The 15,037-nt window shown below is 44.6% G+C and overlaps 2 protein-coding genes across 6 annotated transcripts; one reads left to right on the forward strand and one right to left on the reverse strand.

The window, feature by feature from the left end:
* The first annotated feature begins 265 nt into the window (after positions 1-265).
* On the forward strand, positions 266-4,084 carry LOC105274736 (androgen receptor). Its single transcript, XM_011331096.3, has 5 exons — positions 266-636; positions 1,011-1,121; positions 1,311-1,541; positions 1,688-1,948; positions 2,169-4,084. Exons 1-5 carry the CDS (start codon positions 532-534, stop codon positions 3,420-3,422), a joined length of 1,962 nt encoding a protein of 653 aa, XP_011329398.1. The 5' UTR covers positions 266-531; the 3' UTR covers positions 3,423-4,084.
* Positions 4,023-14,806, reverse strand: LOC105274734 (lysophosphatidylcholine acyltransferase). 5 transcript variants are annotated; one of them, XM_011331092.3, is made up of 11 exons: positions 14,354-14,806; positions 11,169-11,314; positions 9,577-9,794; positions 7,093-7,205; positions 6,614-6,768; positions 6,360-6,497; positions 6,150-6,275; positions 5,882-6,026; positions 5,694-5,792; positions 5,452-5,596; positions 4,023-5,351 (listed from the first exon to the last, which is right to left on the reverse strand). In XM_011331092.3, the coding sequence occupies exons 1-11, from the start codon at positions 14,480-14,482 to the stop codon at positions 5,266-5,268; spliced, it is 1,500 nt and encodes a 499-aa protein (XP_011329394.1). In that variant the 5' UTR covers positions 14,483-14,806; the 3' UTR covers positions 4,023-5,265. The 5 variants fall into 5 exon arrangements, with proteins under 5 accessions (XP_011329394.1, XP_019885747.1, XP_011329395.1 ...); XM_020030188.2 differs by lacking the exon at positions 14,354-14,806 and adding an exon at positions 13,393-14,249; XM_011331093.3 differs by lacking the exon at positions 14,354-14,806 and adding an exon at positions 13,365-14,249.
* Between the last annotated feature and the right edge of the window lie 231 nt (positions 14,807-15,037).

The following is a 15,037-nucleotide window of genomic DNA, read 5'->3' on the forward strand; positions in this document are numbered from 1 at the left end:
TTTCGAAAGAGCTGGGAATTCGATCAAAATATTCGACAACATACCTTGTCGGTCGCTCCTGTCGCAAACGTGTCTGATCGCCTTGATCCTCGTCCAGCATCCACGCGCTCCTGCGTATTTAGATCTCCCGTTTATTCCTGTCCGCCGGCGTCATAGGGGGTCGTCGCGGCGGAGCCAGGGGGATGCGACCATGAGAGGAAGGGAGGCCGACGCGGTCGACGACACCGAGCCGCCGCCGTCGCGTTCCATCCCCCGCCAACCCCTGACCACGGCATAGGGTGCCTAGACCGATATTGTTGCGTCTGCGCGATAAACGACATCGGAGGAGACACACTCGAGCTGGAAGCCTCTGCGACGAAGACGTGCCGCCGCGGCGTCGTGCGGCGTCGGGACGCGCGTTGACCCTTCGTTGTTCACGGAGAGACGCCTGGGCCCGGAGGTGTTGATGGCATCCCGGCGGCGACGGCGGAAACGAGGTCGACGACGACGACGACGAACCCGGGTACTCGCCACGAACATCCCCGCGCGACCATGAACAGCTCGCCGCAGAACACGAACAACGCCGGCACCGGGCAGCGGCGGACGACCGGCGTCGACAATAGCGACGAGGAGGAATGGAGTGGCGTCGTCGAATGTGTAAGCTCTTTTTTTTCATTACTTTTGCCTGCTTTCGTGTTTTTCCTCGCTCGCTAAATGCTCTCTTTTTTCTTCCTTAGCTTTTGTTAAGCTAGAAAGAAAAAGATTCGTCATTAGTCATGCCAACAATCACTCGAATCATTAACTATCTCTGTTTGTTGAACTACAAATTTTTCTGTTTATCAATTTATATCTTTTTGTTGAAGAATACGGAAATTTTATCCTATCAGCTAGCTGTCGGTTAATTAGTCGCAACAGCATTATGGCATCTCTTACATTGTTGTATATTTTTTGATTTATACATAATGCAAACGCTGTGAATATGAAACAGGCACATTAGAATCCTAACAATATCCTAAGTATGTACTCCTCAGGCTGTCCTTGAGCGAACCAAATCCGATAGAGCTGCACGCGCTGACGAAGACAGACGTCGTCGGACGATTATCGTTGAAAAGAAGAACGGCACATATGGTTTCACATTACAGGTGATGCTTACATATAATATTTAATATAATAAATTTGATATTTTATGAGAGATCTATTACTGCTTCGTTTCATCTGTTAAACGCTGCACAGCGTTAAGAATTCTACGAAATAAACGTGTAACTTAAGTAGAGGTGTATGCCTCTCGAGCGCGTCGGTGTAATAGTTCGATCGATACTAATTCCCAACAGAGCTACGGAATACATTACAAAAGGGAGCAGGAGATAGAGATGGTGACGTACGTGGACTATGTGGAATACGATGGACCGGCGTTCAAAGCCGGCATGCGAGAAGGTGACGTGATACTCTCCATAAACGGCCACGAGATGGATCGAGCCGATCACAAGACTCTGGTAAACTTCATCAAGAATTGTGATACCAGAATGCGGATGGTCGTGTCCTTTGAGGATTGCGTGAGAAAAGTAAGAGAAAATTTGATTCCCCTGCGTATTGATTGGAATACTTCCCGTGATTCTAAAACTTGAGTCGCATTCAACGCAATTATGAGCTTTAATTGTTGTTGCTTCTCATGCGATGTGTGCGTGAGATTAAATGTATACGATTCTAGGTGGAATTACACATGCGCTACATCGAGCTACAACGTGCCCTACAATCTCGCCTGGGCGAGCTAGAAAGGCTGTGCGAGCGAGAACGGTCTATTTTGATGGGCCGATGGAAGACCCATTCACTGCCAGCGCGCAAAAGAACGCCTAACAGCATTGCCGGCACTAACCCCAATCAACCATCGCCTTCTTCCAGTTTCAATTCCTCCACGATCCAATGCTGTCGGCCAGCGACTTCTACCGAGCATCTACTGCTTTATAATGTGGTACACGCTTTATATTTTAAGCACAAAAATCAGAGAATGCGATATGTACGATCAAATCTCTAAAATTTTATAGTAATCTATACATTGTATTATAATTTATAGTAATGAATTGTCATTTTCGTACATATATAACTTTTGTAATTATAATTTCTACGAAATTTTTACTTACTTTATATTATTATATATGATTCACATGATTAAATGCAGATACATCTTTCAGTTCGCGGATGGGCGACCGTATCTCATTCCTCGTAGCGCTGCTTGTTTAGTGGCAGTCGGACCACCTCGTTCCCGAAGTGATCACCATCACTTCATGTCTAAGATGTCGAGCGAGTCTGCAGTGTCCTCGCGTCACAGTTACCATCAGGCGAACGGCATGACTGGTACACCCGCTAAGAGCAAGTCTCACAAGCAGTCCTGTCAGCAACAACAGCAGTCTGCGGCTGCTGAAGGATCATCGTTACATCCAGCTCCGCAGAACAGTCTCTGCGTCGCTTGCATCTCCAGTGCAAATCGTCGTCGAGAACAATCCGACACTGGTAGCTTGGACGCTTATGACCTAGCCAGTCCTTGCTGCGACCCGAATTGCGTACCAAGTCGTCGACGTCGCGAAAAACAACGACGCGCCCGTAACGAACAGGCTCTCCATCAACAGCAGCAGCAGCAACAGCAGCAACAACAACAGCAAGCTAACATGCAGCATCATCACGTTCAAGGACAGCGAGACCAGCAGCAGCAGCAACAGCAGCCTAACGTTCACAACTGCCCTCGCACGTCCGGCCACAGCCTCCACTCGATTACCAGCAGTGACGTGTCGACAACAGCTGACAGTGTCGCCTCCTGCTCGACCAGCCTTAGCACCGACACCCTGTACTGGGATCCGAGCGCGCACCAGCGACCACCGCCGTGCCTTCAGTACGCCAAGCCCAAGTCCTGGGACAATCTCACCACCAAAGCCTTCGGGGGTTATGGCTTTGGCTACGGTTATCTGGATACTGCGACCATCAAGACTCACAGCGCGGAACGTCCAGGCAAGGGATTGCATGGCAGTGGCGGCGGTAGCAGCAGCAGCAGCAGATCAAAGACGCCGATCGTTGGTACTGTTCAACGAAAGACCAGCAGCTGCGGTACCAGCGGCAGCACCGTATACTCGACAGCGACGAGTTCGACGGTCAGCCGGCATTTTCAGCCAACCAAGTCGACAGAGAGCTTGTTGATTCCACGGGGACCGTATCAGAGCGATTTGGATCAGGCTAGTTTGAGCTGCGAGTGCCTGGACGGTGGTGGAGGCAGTGGTGGTGGCAGTGCAGGTGGTGGTCCTGGCACGCGGTTTGTTCAGCTTGACAAGCACAAACGCGGCGATGATACGGCGAGTTACATGCCACCGAGCCACGCACAAGTCAGACATCGACGGTCTAGTCATTCCGACGGGAAACTACGGGCTATCAATAACTCCGAAGTCACGCGATTGTAACATCTTTTCAGTACATCGAGTCGAGTGCCACGTGCTAATAAAGCGTCAACCGTGAATGCCGCTTGTGTTTTATTTAACCGAGCAGGGAAACGGAAATGAAGTCGCCGATGTAAAGAGACGTTTGACACGTCGTCCGAGTGTCGTGGAGTCTTGGTAATTCGTATCTCCGAGATCTACCAGCCCGTTTGTTTTTACATTTCTAAATTTTTATATCTACAGATCAGGGTTGCAGATGCGATATGCAGATATGACGCCATTTCTGTTTCTCTTTCGCTGCACGTCGTCGTCGTACGAGTCGTAGAATACCTACCGGTTGCCGATTTATCCTAAAAATTAGTATCTATCTGAGATAAGTATGTAGAATTATTATCTATCGGAGTGTCACACAGTTTAGTCTGATATGTATACAGTTCTCCACAAGCAGCGATTTTCCTTAGAAAGATTATTACGCTGGCGAGATTAATTATTTTAAACATATTTGTCTTATGTAATTATGTAATAATACTCGCTTAAAAATACTCATTCAAAAAGCAAGCGGTTTTTTCGGCTGGATCATTGTTACGTGACGTTTGAATGCAATGAAAATTAAAGATCAACATCGGTTCAATAAATACTGTTATTTTCAACATACTGGTTCGTAATAAAAACTCGCACTATATAACTCAACATATCTGTTTTAAACTCAGAATATCATTACTAACGATGTATCGTCGAAATTTGGCCATTTCGTTCGGATGTACGGATATTACAAAGTGAGATGCTCTCTTCGAGATCCACTCTCTCCTATATCTTCTTTCTATATACATACATATGTACGCACATACACACATGACGCGCGCATCTATAGATAGTATACGGCATACGCGATCGATTCGCATAATCTCATCTCGTACCTTTCTACGTGTGTACGTGTATGAGCGTATATGTGTGTACATGCCTACATACGTGCTGGTTCACGAGTGCAACAAGTATGTACACAGCTTAGCGTATTATGTATATTTCGGCGTGTGCATGTCTGTACATGTGTCTCGAATATCGCGACGTGAACCATATCGGGCCTAGAAAATAAATTACGTGATTATCTGCCGTCCTTAAATTCATTTTCCTTAAATGCACGTCCAAGCGTTATGCGTCATGGATACTCGAGTCCGTTCGAACTAAAAAGAAGCTTCACGATCACCTCAAGCTTAACATGTGCTTTTTGCTATACAGCAAAAGAGAAAGAGAAAGAAAAAAGTTGGAGAAGTCGCTTCCTCTCTTCGTGACGTAAAGTCTTCACTTGGAAACGAGCCACAGGATCCTTGAAAGTTCAATTCTAAAACTTCTGAAGGCTTGAGTTCCATCTTCAAACGTGCAAACATTAAGACAGTTGTTTCCTCAAATCTTCTAAATTTCCAAACTGTCAAACGGGATCTCTCAGTTCTCCAAATCTATTAAATTCTTAGATCGCAAAATCCTCGAATATTTAATCCTCAATTCGGGAAGTCTACGATCCGTCAGGTATCACTTCATAATCTCGGATTCCAGAGAATCTTCGTAACTGAATATTTCTGAATTATCAAATCTATGGTTATTTCGGATCTCTTTTAGAGCTCCAGGTTCCTATCGCCTAAACCTTCGGGACTTGCTCTAATTTACAGGGAATTTAGGAAAAAGATGAGCTAGCTGTCTAAGTTCTCGCGTAGGCGCGACTGCAACTGCCGTAGACGATCAAGTAGTTTTGCTTCACGATTCCCCGTAGCGTTGCTGCATTCGTCGCTCATACGGGGATAGAGCAAATGGGACTGTGGAAAGGTCTGCCTCGATGTTCTCTCACGGAAACATCAGGCTCTAAAAGACACTTTCAAATGGCCTTCTTCGAACTTTCGGTGCTCACAGCGAACAGATGCGCATATTCCGCCCGATTCGAAAGTTGCGTAAGAACATTGTCTGCAAGAAATAAATGGGTTCAGCAAACAAAATTTTGCTCGTGATATACAACCTTCTTGCAACTGAAGAAAATAAGTTTTACGACGCCTGGTAATCTTACCGAAGCTAACTGTAACGTCGTTCTCGTCGTTCCTCGCCTTTTGGAAGATCCTGTCGGATTCCTCGGGCTGCACGCATAGCGACAACCTCAAGGCCTTTCGGAGCTCCGACTGGTTCAGGCAAGTCGTCCTCTTCGAGCCACATACCTACAATGTATCAGATAAAAATAAAATATACGTGCTTCGCATACTTCAAACAAAGCTATATAACAACGCACTGTACTCTGTATGGATCTGTACTCACATCGAACGCAATCTCGACCTTGTCTAACTCCGAAGACGCGTTTGTCGTCGCTAGCACAGTGAAGATATACTCCTCAAGATTGACTTTTCCCTGTCCGAACTGCAAAACGAAAATCTCTTGAGAGATTAATTTTACGTAATGCATTATAGACGTCGTTTCAGTTTCATCATATTATATTACGTGCGTACCGTGTCGTGTATGCGAAATAGTTGCTGAGTGGTCGGATCCTTATCATCTAGTCTGAGGATTCGCGCAAACTCCTGCAGATTTACCTCGCCGAAGCAATTTGTCTTCTTTTGGACGAGCTCCTCTTCCGTTTTCGACGCCACTAAGCTATAATAATACACAAATGATCGTAGTTCAATACGTTATACATGTAAAATATTTTAATCTCTCAATTAGAATATATATAGTATTTATCATTTTTACGTTTACGTCTAATTATTCATTGCTTACCCCAACTTATATCGAAGTTTATGGGTCTTTACGATGTTGGACGCATGTGGAAGATGCAATTGATGAGCTTTCCGGATGATTCGACAGTCGTCGTACGTGTAATCCGAAACGGGAATCTTCAACGCTCTGCAAAATCAAATAATAATTGCTTCAAGGATCCACGCGGATGTCTTTTTCCGAATTCGCGAACCGTTACACGCAAGAACTCACTCTGCCATCAGACGCCGCACGTTGTTCGCGTATAGTTTAGGATCCAGTTTTTCCGCCTCGCTCGGATTGTAGACGGGAAGGAACTCGATCTCGCAGCTGCTGTTCAATTGCGTCAACGTTAACCACAGTAATTTCAATCTGCAATCGAACGAGACCGGATGAAAAGGCTGTTGATTGTGACGATAAAATCGCACTAAAATAAGACGAAAATAAAGAAATGTAGGATGTATAAAAAAAGATGGCTTGGTACTTACGCGCCAGGACCTTCCCACGTCCACGTCACTGTGTCCAGTTTATTAGGGTATCTGATGCACACCGGTTGCACTGGCACGCCGGGGTAGAAAGCACCCGATTTGAATGTGATCAGGCACGACCGGTTGGTGCAAGTGCCTTCGGGAAAAATCATGACCTACGAAAGAGGAATCGGTCAATTATGCTGATAGATGTGCCGAGGGTAGCGATTTAAGGCGAAGTTGCTGATCTTGATCGCTAACTCGCGTGCTTCTTGCATCCGTGCTCATCATAAATTATACTCGGAATATCGTGAGAGAATCACTTACGCGAACTTCGCAAACTCGCCGTGATTAACTTACGACTTGTATACAAACTTGTGCACTTGTATAAACTCTATACATTTTTCATGTATAATAGTTACGTGCATTTGTAAATCGCGTCGCGCGCATTTCACGCGCTGTGAAACCTCACGAGCAGCTCTATGCACGATTCTACAGACCTGTGGCCAATCCTCCTTCGAAGTGGTCCTCTCGATGATCTCCTTGATGGTGTTCTGGCGGGAATTCGGGTCTTCTCTCCACACGTAGACTGGTTGCGTGTAATTGATGAGTTCTGCGTACGGCCGCCATCAAAAAGACAATTAAAGTATAGTATTCATTTTTCGAGTACTGCTAAGTACGACTCGGATCGCGCCTGACCTCGACGTTCGAATCGATTGAGCCGATTATTGTTAGCCGTGTTGCGCAAGCAATTCAATTCGCAGTGAGATACGCCTGCAAGAAAGTCTTGCGATAGTTTCGCGAGCGGACTATTGCCATCCGGGTTCACGATCTGAGAGTTGACTAACCGACGAGCCGCATGAAACCGGAAATCATTACGGTGTTCTTGTGGGCGAAAAATTGAGGTCGATTATTTTGCAACTGACAAGCCCGTTCATCATTGTCTCATTAAATTGCGTTCGTATTAATATGATTCTCGCAAGCGTATCTTCTCTATAAAATCATTCGTTGTACATAATGGTGAATGGGATTCGTTAAAAGATTCTTAAAATCAATTATACTTCTACATAACTATAAGCGCGGCGAACGTTAAAACATATTAAAGCGTATTGATAATTGGTTTGATTTTAAAGTCTCGTTGTATCGTCTGTATCAGCAATTAGTTTCGCAATTTCGTGTCTTATTATACAATACAGTAACGACGTGTGCTATCGTTTATGAAAGAAAATGATAACGACACATGTGTTACACTAAGCTTCACGATCGTTTTCGTTACGTGACCTTATAACATTTTTGCATTTATTAATAGCAGATACTTAAAAAGTCCTCAGGACACGTTGAGACTTTCTTATTTCGCCATTTCCTTAGTTTGCAACCTGATTTTACTACTTCTTTGTTCAGCTCAAGCTCGATAGTACATGTACTTTCAAGGATTAAGAAATTGATGTGATTTGTTATAACAAATAACATCACGCAATTCACTCGCGTGTTTCGAGCGCGAACGTGAATAAACTCTATACAGAGAGACAGCGAGAAAGACAATAAGAGAGAGAGAGAGAGAGAGAGAGAAATAAAGAGAAAAAACAAAACTGTATCACCTACTTCCGATAAACGGATTTAATCCCGACTCTCGCCTGACGATGATCGAGGGGAATCCGGTGACGTAAACGATGCCGCCGTCGATGAAGGTAGAATGCGGCGCGAGGACCAGAATCGGCGCTTCCGATCTGGACGCCTGTCTCCCTCGGACCACGATTTTCATGCCGCCGGCCTGGTAAGTAAGTCGGCCCACGAAACATATCCATGGCACTAATTTGCTGCGGGTTGCAACCGACAAGGTACATACAGTGTGGAGAGTCATTCGTCAAAGTATTAAAATATCGAGATGCATGGTGAAAACCGCGCCGTCGTCGTCGTCGTTGTCATGATCGATCGTGAGATCAGTATCGCGGAAAGAAATCGCACAAAGCGCTCGGAGAGCCGCGCTCGGGTCAAATGCGATGCATTGCTGCGAAAAACGCGCCACGAGCAACGCACGTGCGATGCACTTTCTATCGCGATTGAACGACGAAAAGAAAAGGCACAGAGGAAGACGGTGAAAGCGCTCACGATTAGTAACTGAAGTTTCGTTGGTTGGGAAAAGTTAGTCGCAGACTTTAGTCGTGCACGCGCACCGAGACGCGTTTTGCACTTTCTTTCTTGACCCTCCAATGCCATCTGCGACGACATCCATTTGGCCGTTTCCTTATTTATGCGCTAGGAATACTGATAGCTCTTGCATCTCTCCCGATACCGTTTGGGTAATGTTGCGCGCGAGCAACGTAGACTTTTGGACACCAAACAGTTGCATCGGAGGGTTAATAAGTAGTGCTGTCACGTTCGATCTGTCAACCGGTGCTTCCGAATTTAATCAAATTTATAAAAACTTATAAAACCTTAATTTAATAGTCAATCGGCCAAGTAAAATGAAAGACAACACAGAGAAGCCACGTTACCGAGAATTGTTAAAAATTGCACAGTTAGTTGCTGAAGAGTAAATCCCATCCACCACAAGTGTATACATAGATGTTATGTACAACAGAATGAATGAACCGAATAAAATTGTTTCACGTGACATCAGGCTGAGATCTTGTATTCCCGCAAGGAGAGGTCGCGCATCCAGTTAAAGTATGTATATTTAATCTTGCGATAATTCTGCTTTGATTTTGTTACAATTTCGTTTTCAACTTCTTTTGATAGATACGAGTTTGTTTGCACCAAGCTAATATTCATATTTAAGTATCGGTCTTTAGATAGTATCTAAAATTGATTTTGCAGTTTTATCGATCAGTTGTGCAACTTCATTAATTTATCGAAGTAATAAAGTGTCATTTTTTTTTATTTTTTACCTCATTTCAGAATCGTTCGAAAAGATACGACGACCTCGCCCTTACTAGGTGATCTGGTTTACCAGATGGGCGACTATGCAATTGTGGGCGACCTACTTCCGAAGAAAGGGAGGCGGCTACTCTCCCCTTTGGCAACGATGCTCGGACCACCGAGGTACACGACCGGAAGTGCATCGAAGAAACTGGAATGCGGGGCGAGGGCCAGCACCGGCGCGTCCTTAGTCTCCGCCTTCCGGCCCTTGACCTTCAGATGATGAAATCCACCGCAGAGAAATAGCGCCCGCATCATCCAGCAGATCACGATGCGCATGTCTCTGTTTTTAAGTGGTTTTATTTGCAGAGTGCGCATGCACCATAATCCGGATGCAATTTTCTACTTTTTACTACTTCTCGCAAGAGAGTCTATGATTACCGGGGATCCGTAAGCAATCTTTGAAATTTGGGAGAGTCAGGGAAAACTTCTGCGGGAAACCATTGCGCTGTGACCATTTTAATAAATTTTTATCTTCTTAACTCAAAAGGATCCTTAGATTTGGAAAGATTTCACGAGTTTTTAAACAGAGATTCTCCGGAAACCGCTTACTCTCTAGACGTGTGAGCCACCATTGATTCATATTGTATTTAGACGAAAGCAGGCCTAATAGCGCGCGATGCTAGGTGTATAATACCAAACAAATATGCGTCTTGTGAATAATTCAAAAATTCACAGTCGTCGCAAGCCACGATTAGTTGAAGGTGCTTCGAAAACGTTTCCCGGAAACGTTGAATCCATCTGTCGTTACAACCTTTCGTATGGCGTGAGGTTGTCTTATGGACTTCCCTTGTCGCAAGGCCTTGACAGTAACGCATGACTAAATTATGAAAGAGTTATAAATAGATGGGTACTTCATTGCCATTGCCAACTTTAACCGTCACTTCATATCAATTGGCGAGCAATCTTTTCGTTACAAACTAGGACTCAATTAATTAACATAAATTAAATTTACATAAAAAGTTCGAACATTGAAGAATCAATTTGCATTAAAATTTAATAGATTCGTCTCGATCGGCATCGATAAACTTCCATGGCAACTAACCACCGCAAGGTATGGAATTAGTTACTGGCGGAATATTGCGGTGGAGGAACAGAGGCCACGAGCAAAGCGTTCGACTAAACACAAAAAACTGTTCAACGGTGGCAAAACCGCGGACGATGGCCTTGTTAAAGACGAAAAAGCCAATCTTGTCCCATATGAAAGAACGTGCATTTTTAACGGTATTTCCTCTCACGCTTGGCTGGGACTCATTGATCGCGATGACCTCCAAATCGCACGATTCAATTCCGATTCATCGGGTCGGGCCCGATATAATATCGAGAACCGTTAAATATTCTGGAGGATATAAAAAAATCTTTTCATACAAGCAATTTTTCTACAGAATCGAAAATTCCAGATCTAAGGATCCCTAAGCAGACTCAATGTATAGAACTGAGCCAATGTGGGTTTAGTTTTTCAGCTCAAATCAAAATGATGTATCAGCGTATCAGCATAGAGAAGGGGTTGTTAAAAAGCAAGCCAAAAAGAGTTAACGTTAACGTAAATAGCATAGACGTAAATAGCATAGAGATAGACGGAACGACGGGTATCGAAACGGGATCGCATCCTTTCGCGGAAATTACTGCAGCGCTTTTGAATCTCGTTCGAACATACCGCCTCCATCCCTTGAGAGGTGCTCGTCGGAGATCCTCCTCGGACAATCCGTGTAGACCCAAGCAGGCCAAGAGCCACGCGAGGATCATTAAACTTGTGATGGCATATAATCTGAACGGCAACAAGACAATTGTCAGGAATATAGTCTGAAACAGATAAAATATTTCCGTGATTCAATGATTTTTTTACTTGAAAATCAATTAAGTTCTTGGAATGTATTTAGATGCAAATTCATAAGTAGCTCAAACGTATCTAACGGCAGATCGGATGTCCACGTGCTCTTTCGTAAAACATGTCTTGTGTAAAACATTCGGAACAGGTTGAAGACAATCATTCGAAGCAGCATTAAAAACTCATTAAATAGACAAGCGTTAATGAGCGTTGCAGAAAGAAATGGGACACGCAGGTAAGTAAGTAAGTAAGTAAGTAATTGGCTCAGCTTCATCGTTTGTCACGCGGTCAAGGTTACAAAGTGTCCGCCCATCAGCGGGCTTCGACTTCTCGTTTCGTAATAGGAAGGAGAAGGAAAGAATGAAGAACCGAGAAGGAGATACGAGTACCGTTCGTTACGTTTTACTGTTCCGTTAGTCGCGCATCAGTTGTCGTCCCATCTCTCTTCATCTCGTCAAACAAGAAACGATCAAGAGAAAGATACCGTCGAATGCGCGGAATAGTGATACGGAAATGAGTCAGGTATGTCTCTCTGCCAGAGACACGTTTATCAAGAGCTCCGAGAGAGACTCGTACTTGTTATAAGAGAGATACCGTTTTCAGTTTGTAAACTTTGATGTGATGTGATAATTATGACGTAATGCATTTGTCAAATGAGAGTGAATGTAGAAGAATTGGATCAGAAAAGAAAATTTTTATGGAATCGATGCTGAAGGAAAATTTCACACGAGGATACTAGAACAATGTTCAATGCGAAATTTAAAGCGGAGATTAGCGGGGATACCCGATTCGAGCTGCTCTGATCAATAACGCGCTGCGCGGAGATAATAACGAAGAAGCCTCGTACATCCGTCACGCGCTGATTTTTGCGTAGAAAGTTGTGGATCGCGGATGTAACTGTAAATCTTAAGGATCGTATCGCGCTGTCCGACAAGAAATAATCATGTAAAATTCTATTTTGATATTACGGCAGTCGCGAAGTAAGTCAGAATACAGTAGAAAATGTTTTGCGCACGAGAAACGAACTAGAAGCAACATCCTGTTTCCACATTTACTTTTTCAGCGTGTAAATATATAAAATGAAATAACTTATAGAAAGTATAATATCATCTTGTTTTCTCGATTTCTCAAAATATTTTTCCTCGTGTCTGAAAGGTAAGCCTGAAATGAAATAGGAAAACTATATCCGGTCTCCTCCCAGGGGTACGCAAAATAAGATAAAGATAAGTAACTTGTGTGAATACGTGTAAAAAACAAAATGTGAAGTAGTCTAGTCTAAAATTTTTTCGATTCTTTGGAGCAACTTCTTTCTTGTACCTGGTTCAAACCTGAAATAAATTGTCTCGTTCTTCACTTACTTGCAACACCTAGAATGTGGCTTTCTACACGTCCGGACTACACCGATGTTTTAACAAGAGAAAGCACCGGTCCATGGAGGAGTGCTACTTGCGTCGCGTTAACGGTTAGAAAAGTGTAGGCTACAATTTTAATGCCTCGAAAATATACCTCGGCAAAAATATTCGCGCGATCCCGCTATTGTTCACAAGAATTGAACTGTACGAAGAAACCGTTTAACGAGCGTGAAGTCTACTTCTCATTTTCTTATCGAGGTGTCCTAGATGATCACGCTTTTTAGATCTTTAGATATTTCTGCAGGTTTCTGCAGATATAGTAAAAATATCTTTAGACTTTATAAAACTATTCTGAAAAATTTTAAATATATCTCTGTTTCTGGAGATTTCATCTCTGAAATATTTTTGAATTTCATTAAATTTTATAAACATAACATATGGAATAATACATTTTAATGTATCAGCGCAAGCAGCTCATTGAAAAGATGCAAAATAGCAAAGCTTTCCAAACCGTAAATTCGTCTACTCGGACGTTGGACCATTTAGCGAAGTGAATGTTCAATCGATCACGTGACCTTGTTCACGACTAACACAAGCGGTTCGCGTCGTTCGCATGGAAGTCCGAGCACGCGTGAAGGTGCTGAAGAAAGTGGGGCGAGAATTGTATACGAACCACAGACTTGGTCGCGGACTTGACTGACCTAGACCGTGGATCATCTATGGCTGGAAGATTTTGACGAACGGAAAAACCACCGATGCGGCCTTAATTGCAACACCGTGGACGCAAAATTCGCGATCGGTCACCGCTGCCACTGATTCCTGCCGTGAAAGTCGGCGCGCGGTGCGACGAACCTGAGGAAAAACCGGCTTACGCGATATCTCTCCTCGATCGTCTCTCGCGGACTTACTATTATACTGGCGTTCTTATTTTGCCGCATCCTGGATTGCAATACAATCTTATATAACAGTGATAAATATTACACGTATCGTCATGTTGGGTATCGTAATCGAGTGTATTAGTGCCTTCAATTCCTTACACATATTCGATGGCTACATGTTCCTCTATGATATTCACGAAGAATATCATAGGGCTTTGTTTACATCTTAACGTTCGAATTACGTCCCAAATAAATTAGACAATCACTGACTGTTCGTTACAAAATGTTTACATGGCCATATCGGTCGACAAATACATCGTGCATTTAATCAGAAATAAGATATATATTTCAAGATAAATGTCTCAAATTTTAGAAGCCCATTTTGGAGCGGCGATGATAATCCGAAATTGGAGATTGTTCACATTGTGTGGACGTGACTCGAAATGCTTCATTGTGATAAATCTTATATTTTTCTTTGCGGTTCGAGTCACATCCACATCGTTGCGAATGATCTCGAATTTTGGTTTATCATCGCCACTTTAAGATTGGCTTATCTGAAACTCTACACTTTCTTCCTATACACGGACCCGCTTTGACGGAAACTGCGAAGTAGTGTCCAACACACTCACGCGCACTTTCTCGGCACCGCGATCGAAGCACATCCCGCCTTGCGGCGGTGGTGGAGGATACGGTGGCGGCAGCGGTGGCGGCAACGGTATCCCCTAAAACGCGCCCGCACAAGCATCGATCCTCGGGGAGGAAGCCGCTTTCGCAAAGTACTGACCTTGAGTTTGTCGTAGGTCGAGCCAAGCTCGAGTCGATGCACGAAAGGGTTGAGGATGTCAGCGCCGAGCGAGGCAGCGTCGGCATCGGCGTCGGCGTCGATGCGCTCGCTTCTCGCATCTCCATTCATCGCGGAACGTGAACTACGCGGTTGCCGAGAACCAAATCCCACGTAGACGTCCCCCGATGATGGTCCGAGCGACCAGAGGGAAAAAGAGACAGAGAGGGAGAGGAAACGAGGAAGGGGAGAGACAAAAGGAGATATTTCACGACGCGAAATCGGATGCACTCGCGAGAACTCACGAGAGAGTCGCGGGAGTAAAAGAGCAAAAGGAGAAAAGAAAAGAAAAACCGACGGAAAATCGGAGCGAGAGCGAGGCGCTGCTGCTCGCACCCTCCCGTGCGGAAGGGTTGACGGTCGACGGTGCACTGCGCTATCTAGACACGCGCCATCGCAAGAGCGACGTGCCGTCTCCCGCCGAACGACGACGGCGACGACGGAGGTGGCGGCAGCAGCACAGTGATGGTGATGGCGAGCGGGCGAGTGAGCGTCGTCGTCGATGCCGAGAGATGCCGACGACCTGATTTAGCGTTCGCTCCATATGCTGCGATCTATCGCCGAGAACTCTCGCCGCGTTCGAATATCGCGAAACGTTGATATCTTTTTTGCGCGAGGTCTGTTCTG

Source organism: Ooceraea biroi, chromosome 10 (genome assembly GCF_003672135.1).
Source record: "Ooceraea biroi isolate clonal line C1 chromosome 10, Obir_v5.4, whole genome shotgun sequence".
NCBI lineage: Eukaryota > Metazoa > Arthropoda > Insecta > Hymenoptera > Formicidae > Ooceraea > Ooceraea biroi.

Bases quoted from the DNA above. Each gene is read 5' to 3' on its own strand.
- LOC105274736 (XM_011331096.3), top strand. From the start codon at position 532: ATGAACAGCTCGCCGCAGAACACGAACAACGCCGGCACCGGGCAGCGG. The intron at 637-1,010 runs GTAAGCTCTTTT...TGTACTCCTCAG, and splicing joins GGAGTGGCGTCGTCGAATGT to GCTGTCCTTGAGCGAACCAA. The intron at 1,122-1,310 runs GTGATGCTTACA...AATTCCCAACAG, and splicing joins CATATGGTTTCACATTACAG to AGCTACGGAATACATTACAA.
- LOC105274734 (XM_011331092.3), bottom strand. From the start codon at position 14,482: ATGAATGGAGATGCGAGAAGCGAGCGCATCGACGCCGACGCCGATGCC. The intron at 9,795-11,168 runs GTATGTTCGAAC...ACTTAAAAACAG, and splicing joins CCTCTCAAGGGATGGAGGCG to AGACATGCGCATCGTGATCT. The intron at 6,276-6,359 runs GTGAGTTCTTGC...TTGATTTTGCAG, and splicing joins GTGCGGCGTCTGATGGCAGA to AGCGTTGAAGATTCCCGTTT.